Source organism: Achroia grisella, unplaced genomic scaffold (assembly GCF_030625045.1).
Source record: "Achroia grisella isolate CSIRO2021 unplaced genomic scaffold, CSIRO_AGI_Agris_v1 utg592, whole genome shotgun sequence".
In the NCBI taxonomy this organism is placed as follows: Eukaryota; Metazoa; Arthropoda; class Insecta; order Lepidoptera; family Pyralidae; genus Achroia; species Achroia grisella.
In genome coordinates this window covers 1,688,402-1,699,440 of record NW_026712955.1, presented here as the reverse complement: position 1 = coordinate 1,699,440, position 11,039 = coordinate 1,688,402, and the positions used below count along the sequence as shown (strand labels likewise).

At 33.7% G+C, this 11,039-nt stretch overlaps 2 protein-coding genes across 2 annotated transcripts in view; both read right to left on the bottom strand.

Annotated features, from left to right (window-relative positions):
* Nucleotides 1-8,500: 8,500 nt before the first annotated feature.
* On the bottom strand, nt 8,501-9,343 carry LOC131848803 (uncharacterized; the record flags this gene model as incomplete). Its single annotated transcript, XM_059198738.1, has 1 exon — nt 8,501-9,343. A coding segment is annotated over one exon (843 nt), but the record flags the coding sequence as incomplete, so codon positions are not given.
* Nucleotides 9,332-11,039, bottom strand: part of LOC131848774 (disks large homolog 5) — a 35,771-nt gene continuing 34,063 nt past the window's right edge. Inside the window, exons 24-26 of the mRNA XM_059198706.1 lie at nt 10,842-10,984; nt 10,143-10,362; nt 9,332-9,453 (exon numbers count right to left, since the gene is read on the bottom strand). Of these exons, the coding sequence (XP_059054689.1) occupies nt 9,347-9,453; nt 10,143-10,362; nt 10,842-10,984 (470 nt within the window). The 3' untranslated portion in view covers nt 9,332-9,346. The remainder of the gene's footprint in view (nt 9,454-10,142; nt 10,363-10,841; nt 10,985-11,039) is intronic.

Below are 11,039 nucleotides of genomic sequence, written 5' to 3'. Positions count from 1 at the left end.
CCATCGGGCGTAACACATTTGCATTATTTGGCAGTTTAATAACTTTCAATATTTTTAAATTATTACTTAAACACTGTACTGCTGTGACTACTAACTATTCTGCATTTGTAAAAACAAATAGATACATACAAACATACATAATATACATACAAATCATCCAGACCTATACCATCATATTCATGACTACAAATGTTTGTACCGAATCGAATCCGCGACCATTTGAAGTAAGGCTATGTGCTAAACCGCTAGGCCACAAACGCCTGCAACATATTAGTTAAGTAACTAACATATTAATGTTGCTGGCGTTACTAATTAGTAGTAGTAGTAGACTGTACTACGCGTAACTAAGTAGTCATGCGTAGTACAGTCGTCCGCGTTACCTTTATCTTACTTATTTCTTGCGTTGCTACTAGGGTTCATTCCCGGGATTTCCCGGGAATTCTCGACCCGAGAATTCCCAGGAAATCCTTGGGTTCTGTTCCCGGGAAATCAAGCTCGAGAAAAGTCGAGAACTCGAGAAATCGTACCTATATAGAAATTAAATTGACGTTTGTTGTATTGCGTGGCGGCACAATAATACAAGATATTAAGGTTTTCTTTCATGTATATTGACGCGATATTTTAAGTTTTCCATTTTGTAAGCTGAGTGACCCAAAGAAAAAACCAAGCATATGTATTACGGTTTTCGAAAAACAAATGCATGAGTGAATAGCCGTATAAATTTGCATTGAAATTTCTAACCAAAGAGGAGATATTTAAGATCAAAGTGGCCAGTACGACAAAACGCTAATTTCATATTTAAGAACCTAATATATTTCAGTATTTAAAAAAAATGGGTTCTTCATATGTATAATGTTTTTAAATATACCTACTCAATAAAAGTTTTATAATTAATTTTATAGTTAAATTTTATAATTAATATTTAACAAAAAATACAGTGATTTTCGTCTCAAATGAAACCACTGAGATTTTTGACGTTATTGGAACCAAATAATATGAGAAAACGTACGTAAATGTAAATTCCTCGACAACCCGAGAAGACCCGAGAAATTAACCTCGAGAATTCTCGAGACCCGAGAAATTGAAAAGCTCTAGAAATCATGAACCCTAGTTGCTACTAACTTGATTTATAAAGATAGTCAAGTTGCACAAGTTACAGTTTACTATTTCATAGTTTTCTAACGATTCTAATGCTGTTAGCCGCTGCTGACTTTTATAGCTTCACTAATCAATATAGTGTGAGTTTTGATGGCATTCCAAACCCGCGGAAGGACTTATGGAGCGGCTGAACGACTATCCCCGCCTGACGGATACGACTATCGTCTGAGGCACCGCTAGGGGTTCGAACTAGGGTGTAGGGTCAGGCCGTCGTAATTTCGATCCCCGTTGAATTGGACGGGGGATTGATTGCGTCATTATATGAGGTCTTCTCTGTGTTAATAAATATTTTTCTTTTTCCACGATAATTGATGTATTATTAATAAAAATCACGGGATCTTAGCACGTTTTACTTTTTATTGAGATCCCAATATTTCGGACCAATAAAAAAAGATCGCGTAATTTACTAATTATATGTATAAATAATGATCGCATCATTCAAACAGCTTTTAATTGACATAAATATTTTTATTGGACATAATGAGAATTCGGTAGTTTCGTTAACCAATAAAAAAAAAGGTTTTAAGATCACGTGATTTACTATTTATACATATAAATAATGACTGCGTCAAATTTAAAACAGCTTACAGTTGACATTATTTTTTTATTGAACATAATAAGAATAAAACACTGGTTGTTTTAGTTTCGTATATAGATTTATTGCTCCTTCTACATTGTAAACAATTCGTTGAACATTATGAACGCCCTCTACGGCATAAATAACTACCTCGCCCTATCAATATACATACAATACCTAAAACAAGACTAAAAATAATACCAATGCAAAATACAAGAAAGAAAAAATATTATAGTACAAAAAAAATAACAGATAAATATACTCCGAAAACAAGAAATCGTTGTAAAAGTATTAATAATATAAATACTGATTTATTATTGTCGATTTCAATACATTTTGTTTGTAGAAACAACGACATCCTATGCGATATATGCAATGTACATACCTAAGTTATAAACACAATTAGTAACAAACTAACTTATTTATAGTATCAGATCATAACGAATAACTTAATGTGCTAACATCCGCTGAAATCAAATGTAACATAACAAATAAACAAAACATTTCGTGTGGCCAATCGGTACAGAGCATTTAAGCCATGCGTATATCGCCAATAAAGCTTAAATTTCACGTTTTGTTTTGTTACATTTCGTTGCGAACATAACTGTGTGGGTTGAACATTAATAATTTGTAAATAAAGCATGTACACATCGGTAAAATCTAACAAAACACGTAACTGAACACTACTAAATGGATCTATATTATTTTGTTCAATTCCGCTACAATTAGTATGTGTGAGATCAAACGCGACCCCGAAAAGTCAACACTGGGCATCCAAGCTATACCCGAAGTCTATTACCTGATCGGAGCCTCAGAGCCTCGTTCAGAGGTGAAACACGTGTAGCAGTATGGGTAAACTCAATAACCGTCAGAATTTGATCACTATTAGAGAAGGTCAAATTTCCGCACTAAAAATTTGTGGTCTCACATATGCTAACTGTATTGGAATTAAATAAAATATATCCATTAAGTAGTGAAAAGACTTCCGCAAAATAACACTAAAATCGATAAAATGTATACTTACTAAACATTTCAAATCATAGTACCGTTGTAAACCAATTACTGACTATGGAGTATAAGCTATATCTCTCCGCTATGATTGGCTGTTTGGATACGTATATGTTGGATATTACCAATGTGAACACGGCCTTAGATTGAAAAACACGTTTTCAAATAACTAACTCGTAATTGAACTGTTGTGCATTTAACAGAATTATAATATGGTAACTATTATCATCTATATACGGTGCAAAATTCAATAACTATAACACAAGGCTGGCACTTGTTAGTAAGGCATAACAAAATATAACCTTCGAACTGTTTCCAGACATAGATATAGATAGACGGAACATCTCTATCTATCTAGTGATAAGTGTAACTAGCATATTCGTAAAGTTGTAATTCACACGCCAACTAGAGTTGCCACATCTATATAAATCTATATCTGTGATTTCTAACTGAAGTTGCAAAAGTGTTTACGAGAAAACTTAAAGATTTGGAAACAATTCAAAATGGCCAAATAAACAATTTAACCTTTTTTAAACCTTTTAATTTTTTATTAAACATTCCTAAGTAAATTATAAAAACGCATAGTATCAATATATAACACAGTTGCAATTAACTCTGATTTTAATAATATGAATTTGACAGGTTACCAAAAGTTATCAATATAAAATTTTGTATTGGCAACTGTCAAAAGTGTTGCCAATTCAAAATTTTATTCAATTATTCATGCATGTATTTTTTTTTAAGACTAAATTTTAATAAAGTAATTTTGACAAATGTATTTGTAAAATTACAAATTCTTGTCAAATGATTCATACATAATACCAAAAGTATTAATCACAATCTGTTTTAAAAAATTACAACTGCTCTGCATAATCATGTCCCTCAATAAACTACAACGAAATTCCGTTACATGTATCCAGTGCCCTAAAAATTCTATTTTTTTTTTTCGTATCCCCAATTTTGCAACCCCAGTCAGTCTCGAGTTTAATAACATAATTATATGATTAATAAATGTAATGATGATATAAAAAGCATAATAATCAATTGTGCTATTTTTGCGCAGTATCTACAGGCAGTACAGTGGAACAAAAAAATACACTGTAAGTGTAGTTCTAAAAGCGAATCATATTTTAGGATTATCATCTTTATTCTTGAAGAAATATGACGCGTTATCATTTAACCGATCGGACCAAAATTTTCTGTCAGTGTTGCCAGATGACAGTTTTGCTATCCCCCAAATTTCGGCCAAGCTCAGGTTTTAAATAAAAATGTCCCCCATTAATGAGTGTCTGAATTAGTAGCGACTACTTCCTAAAAAGTAACTGTTGCTTTGTTATTACCTTACCAGTTTTGTGTTATTTTAAAATCTTCGAACCCATAGTTTTTGTTCACTTTTCCAAACTTTTGTTAAACCTTCTCCCAAATTTATCTCGATTACCAAATAATTTTGTGGGGGTTGGGAGAAGGGATCTCCCAACTATACTCGATTAACTTTTAGAACTTCACTGACTATGCTTACATTACATTAGACTCCAAGCCGTCAAATTGCAAAGTACTACAACGTAACGTAACTTTTATCAAATCTCTATAAAAAAAAAACTTAATCGCTAACAAACGTGTTGAAGGTAAACAATATATAGCCTCGTTACACGCTAACTTCATGAGATCACTATTGCCTGCTTTCCAACATTCGCAGAAACGAGCTGACACGTGGGACATAGGTAGGGCAGAGCATATCCTAATAAACCCCATTAAAATTGGCGTCGGTATTAATGAAAGTTCATTAAAATTAATATATTATATTAAACCCTATTAACATGGACATATTAATGAAAATTCATTAAACCCCATTAAAATTAATATATTAAGTATATTCAACCCCAATAAAATTAACGTTTTAATGAAAATCGTTAAACCCCATTAAAATCAATATTTAATGAAAATTCATTAAATCGCACCCATAACAGACTGGCGTTTTCTACAATTATCATATTTACTTGAATGCTGATTGACAAACAATAACTTCGTCCAGATAAAAATCCTTAACTACGCCATTAATTATACAGGATGCTACAAAATTAATAATCTATCCTCAATAAAAAAAAGTCAATTATGTTACACCATTAATACAGTAAGAGTTCACGAGTATGACGATACGATGACGTAACGTATAAAAAACGTTATTGAAAACAATTTATCATTAAACCGAATGCAATTTGTTAATTCTCTTATCAGGTAAAATATACGGAAGGAAATATATAAAAATCAGCGAGCAAACCCGCGTCAATATATATATATACATATATTTAAGTATTATTACTTATGACAGTATAACAAACGTATATACTTAGGCCCTTATATATCAATACAAATAAATATTTTTTGATTTCTTTCTATATCGTAACATACTATTAAGAAATCCATAATTATTGCATCTCGTCTATTGACCATTGGGGTAAGCAGAGACAATAAAACTCCAATGATTCTGATTCAATCAATTAATATCACATATACAACAAATATCATGATTCTTATATATTCGAACATATATAATGTACATATGATATCGTATATTGTAGACGGTTTATACAAATCGTATCTAATATTCACAATACAGTCTTACAGGGGAAAATAAATATCACTAGGGCACTTAATCGTCCAAAACAATATATATTTATACTTATACGTATAAATAATGACCGTGTAACAAAATCGGGAACTCAATGAAAATATAACATGGTAAGATCCCGTGATTTTTTATATATATATATATAAATTAATTGCTGTTCGTTAGTCTCGATAAAACTCGACTCGGCTACTTTTAGTCTTTAAATATTCGTGGAAGTCCAGGTTAAATATAAACTGTGGTAAAATATGAAGAAATTGTATGTAAAATAGTAAAAACGACAATTTTATTTTCCCATACAAACTGCTGATACCTGTCAAATAGGATGCGTTCAAAATTTATTGCCTAACTAAACTTAAAAAAACCTTTGACATATTTAATTTTGAAGCGGAACGCAGATCGTGTGGTCAGCTAGTTATTTATAAATATAACTAGCTGATATATCATCATTACATAGTATACAATAAAGTGGCTATCACTGTCTGTCCGTCCTTATGTATGCCTCAATCTTTAAAACTACGCAACGAATTTTGAAGCGGTTTTTTTAATAGATAGAATACAAGAGGAAGGTTTATATATATAATATATGTACATCCGAGCGAAGCCAGGGCGAGTCGCAAGTACTAAATATACTAAAGTTTCATTCCACATTTTTATGGTAGATTTTTGTAGCATATTTTTAACCGTATACTTCGAATATTGAACTTCAAAAACCGCTTCAAAATTCGTTGCGTAGTTTTAAAGATTTAAGCATACATAGGGACAGACAGCGACAGCGACTTTGTTTTATACTATGTAATAATGATGAGAGATAAATTTAAATATCCTCTGTTTTTACGTAACAAGAAGAAGAATATTCTCCATGTAAACGACCTTTATACGCAAGTATAAATAAGGAGTCACCCATAAAATAGGTAGAAACAAGAAATTCGAAACTGTGACGTCTCAAATTTTCATAAGTTTACCATGTGTAAACCGATCTACAAAACAATTTAAACCTTATACTTAAACCAATAAAGTTATTATTACAATGTCACCGTCGATGAGTGGCATAATTTATAGATAGGCCCCTAATAGAAGTAAATATTACTAAAATTACAGTGCAATTGTAAAGTAGCTATATAAAACTTGATATATTTGTCTAGAATACTAATGTATAAACATCTACAAACACAACAAGTAGTAGGTACTTCTAGTAATAGATACAAATTTATACAATCGCTAGTGTTCCCTAAAAATTTTACACAGTGAGGCCTCGCGCCAGCATTATAAACTATTATATTATAATAAATTGCATTTCTTTTAATAGCGACAGAAAATAAAGTTTCCTGATATTGACAGAGAATCACCAGCATATACTATGTGTCGAATTAATGCATTTATATTATTTTGTTTAATTGCGCTACCATTAGCATGTGTGAGACCACAAATATTCAGTGCGGAAACCTGACCATCGCTACTGAAAGTTACCACCTTCTCTATGGTTATCAACACACAAATAACACCGAACCTGACCAACGCTAACCTTGAAAGCCTAACGACCTTCTTTATAGGTGGTCAACACGCAAATAACACGTAATTCGATAAAATAAGACAAAACAAACACACACGTGTTTGTTTTGTCTTAAGCATGCTTTTGTAACTTGACGTCATTTGAGATTAACGATATTGTAGAATTTTGTATATATTGTAAAGTTTTGAATATATTGGCAACAGTAGAAATATTTACAAAGAAATAGTAGTTAGAAGGAATTTATAAAGATTAGTAGAAAATTTAGGATAGCTTTAGCACGTGTGAGACCACAAATATTCAGTGCGGAAACCTGACCACCGTTACCACCTTCTCTATTGGTGGTCAACACGCAAATAACACGTAACTCGATAAAATATACATGTGTCGATTTTGTTTTGTCTTAAGCATGCTTTTGTAACTTGACGTTATTTGAGATTATCGATATAGAAAAATCCCATATGGCGATAGTAGAAATAGTAGAAATAAGGAATTTATAAAGATTAGTAGAATTTTTAGGATAGCAATAAATTAATAGACTCTAGTGGAACATGGAGATAATTGGTTCCCTGTCAGTATCAGGATATATTTATCGGTGCTTAAGTTACCTAGATTCGCTCGCTCTCTATAACTGTCCATATTTCCCAAGAAATAGATCGATAAAGTAATAAAAGACAATTAAAAGAACTAGCTACGAGACCCCATTGTATATTGTACAGGATGTAACGTAATGAGTATAACAATCCAAGAACAAACCTCGCGGACACGTGACTTTTTATCTCATAATGAGAGTTGAGTTGCTTAGAAATGTACATGCATTTATTTAATTCGTTGCAAATTAAATGATAATCTAAATTCTCAATGTGCACCCTACAAAGACACCATTCTGTTACTTAATCCGTTTCTAGTAATATTTACATTTCTTTATATAAACATCAGTTTTTATGTTTGCAATTATATTTGCTGCCAGTGTTTTGGATTGTTTTGCCTCTTTTCATTACAGCCTGTATGTTACTTGGCCACTATTTGGACTATCAAAGTATTCGTCGTATTTAAACGACCCTACAAGCATAGCAATATAATATCTGACAGTCTTTCTACCTTTGTTGTACCTCACAGCTATAAGAATTAAATAAATAGTAGATTCAAATTGAAATATATTAAAAATATTATGGTATACAAAGAAATTTTCATATATTCTAGTATATAAAAACGGCTTAGTTCGAGTCAGCATTCTAAACAATCTAATATATTAAAAACTTGTGGCTAAATGCCTCTACGTTATTGATTAATCTATAGCATCAAAGTTTTATTGTTAAAATGATAAGTTTCATTTATACAAAATGTATTAACTTCTCAGTTAGAACCTGTGGTGTTGGTTCTCAAATTATTGCACCACATAACCGCAGTCCCATTACGTATAGCTACATCAAAAGACACGTAACCGTGTGATAATGTACAAGATATAGTTCGTAAGCTTTCAGCTTACAAGTCTTAGCACCGAAACCTTGGTTGTTTATATTTTTAGACCAATCATGAACACTTACGTTGATTTGTATAAACTCAAAACGTTCAAACAAAGCACCAAATTATAAATAGAGTTCTTAATATTTGTAACGCATCAATATGATTTCCATAGGCCTTTTATGGCTTTCAGTTTGGGCGATTTTTTTGTAGCCTCGAACTCCTGTTTGAAACTGATAAGGAACTTGTCGCGCAAACTGAGCCGCGGCGTCGACGGCTTGAGTAGGAACCTCTTTAGATCATTAGTAAAGCTCTTGGCTGTATAGTTCGTCTCGTCTTTCGATTCGTCGTTGCTCGATTCCAGGAACGAAACGGATTTTATCGATTGCACGGAATTCTTTCGCTCTCGCGGCGCGTCCTGTGTTTTTTGTCCCGTTTTCGTGCGGGTACCGACATTCTTGCGGGAAGGCTGGCTGTAACTTCTAGACACAAGCGAGTACTGATCGTCGTCGATCGAGTCGAGAGTGTCCGTTGATTTGTTACACACTCGACAGCAAACTTGACAGTGCTCCTTGTCGCTATGATACCGTCCGTTGCAATATACGTAGCTCTCTTTCACACGCGTACATCTATACGACTTACTCTTACTTTTCGAGTATTTAACTTGCGACAGTTTAGAATCGACACCTTTCCTCGAACGCTTACGTTTACACTTTGGACAATTATTGCGCGCAATTCTCCTCAGCTCTTTGAGGAATTCGTAATCTATTTCGAAGTAGTTCTTCGCGTCCGGTTCGGAATAGTACTTTAGATCGCTGTCGGTAGAGTCGCTTTTAGTTTGTTCCTTTTTCTTTTTGAGTTTAGGTTTGGTTTCGCGACCCGGATCCGAGTAGTACCTGATGTCTACGTCTGAAGAGTTGTAAGGATAGTTCGTATCTTTGTCGTACTTACAGTGTGAGCAGAATGTCACCGACTTGTGTCGAGGCGGGGTGGGGGGCAAAGGTCAGGCCTGTACGGACGGCACCCACAGCGTCTTGTTCTGCTCCTCTTTCACAGCCTCTTTGATTAGCGTGCAGATGTACGCGATGTTTACACCCGCTGGTATTTCAGCTGAAAAAATAATTACAATTTGTACTCCACATCAAAAACTGCCAGTCTATAGATACTCCTTAGGACTTGGATTCTTATCCTTGAATCTTAACGTTTATCCGAAATCAAAAGTCCCAGATATTTATAATTATGAGACATAAAATTAGTGGAAAAGTTTTACAATATCATAAATCAGAAATTCTATGCATACATACCATCAGGAAGATATCGAAATGGCATTAATTTGAGAAGGGATGGAAGAAACACAAATCTCTAACAATTAATGTACTCTGTACAATACGTAGGTATATGTATACTTTGAATAAAATTATAAAAATATCATCACACGTAAACTCTATCGTTTGCGAAAAATATTCACGTTACAAATAAATGATAATAAACCAAGGATAATCCACACAGCGCCATCTAGTCCCAAACTTAACAAAACTTGTGTTATGGGTACTAGACAACTGATATAAATAATATTTTTTTTTGTAAATATAATATACACAGAATATACCCAAACCAATACAAAAACGAAGCAAACGTTATTTGCACCGTGCGAGGAATGGAGCCCGCGACCATCGGAAGTAAGGCTGTCTAAATATTTACCATTGATTTATAGTTATTCAAATGTTTTATGACTTTATTATACGTTGTATTAGACCCACTCTTACTCTGAGGCTATAAAAAGATAGTAGGGGACTCACCCGATATATAATTCCTATATTCATTCTCCACCTTCAGTCCATGTTCGTACATCTCCTTGGCAGCTTTTGCGGATACTTTCTCAGTAGGATACCGCGAGTCCTTCATTTCTTTGATTTGTTTGAAAGATTTGAACTTTATAAAAAGGACTATGGGGTATATTTGCTGCTTGTGTAATTTCTCTATTGTGGCCACCGGGATGTCAAGGATACAGTGGATACCCTGAGGGAAGAAATGTTGTATTATTATCAATAACTAATAAGTATAATAAACGTTCCAGCTTCGCATGGATGTATTGCAATTTATTTTTTAATTCTCGGCTAGCATAGAACATACTATATCACGCATGTATTATTCATACAAACCTTCCTCTTGTATCACTCTATGTATTGGTAAAAATCGCATTAAAATCCGTTGCGTAATTTATAAGATATAATCGAACAGACAGCGGCTGGGACTATGTTTTATACTATGTAAACATATGTAATCCTAGACAAAGTACTGAATGACTGATTTTTTTACAGGATTGCGAAGTTGCTGCTCCTTCGGAACCGCAGCTGACTTTCACTACGATTCAAAACACAACATTTTTTAATCATTCTTAGAAATAGGGAGAAAATTATCTTGGAAGATTTAGTCTTCGACATCTAGTACCGAAGTCAAACTAATTAACAATTTATTTAAAAAAAACAAGTTCGTACCTTGTCCGCACGGTCCCGCAGCGCCTGCAGTGGCACGGCGTCCGGTCGTGCGTGAACGAACACGTGCGACCAGTCCGACACCAGCTTGCTGGTCACGCACTCACGCAGCGGACCCAGCACCACCACCGGACGCTGGCTGCCGTCTGACATCACAAACAAACAAACAAACAAACTCACGCACACACTCACACTGCTCGC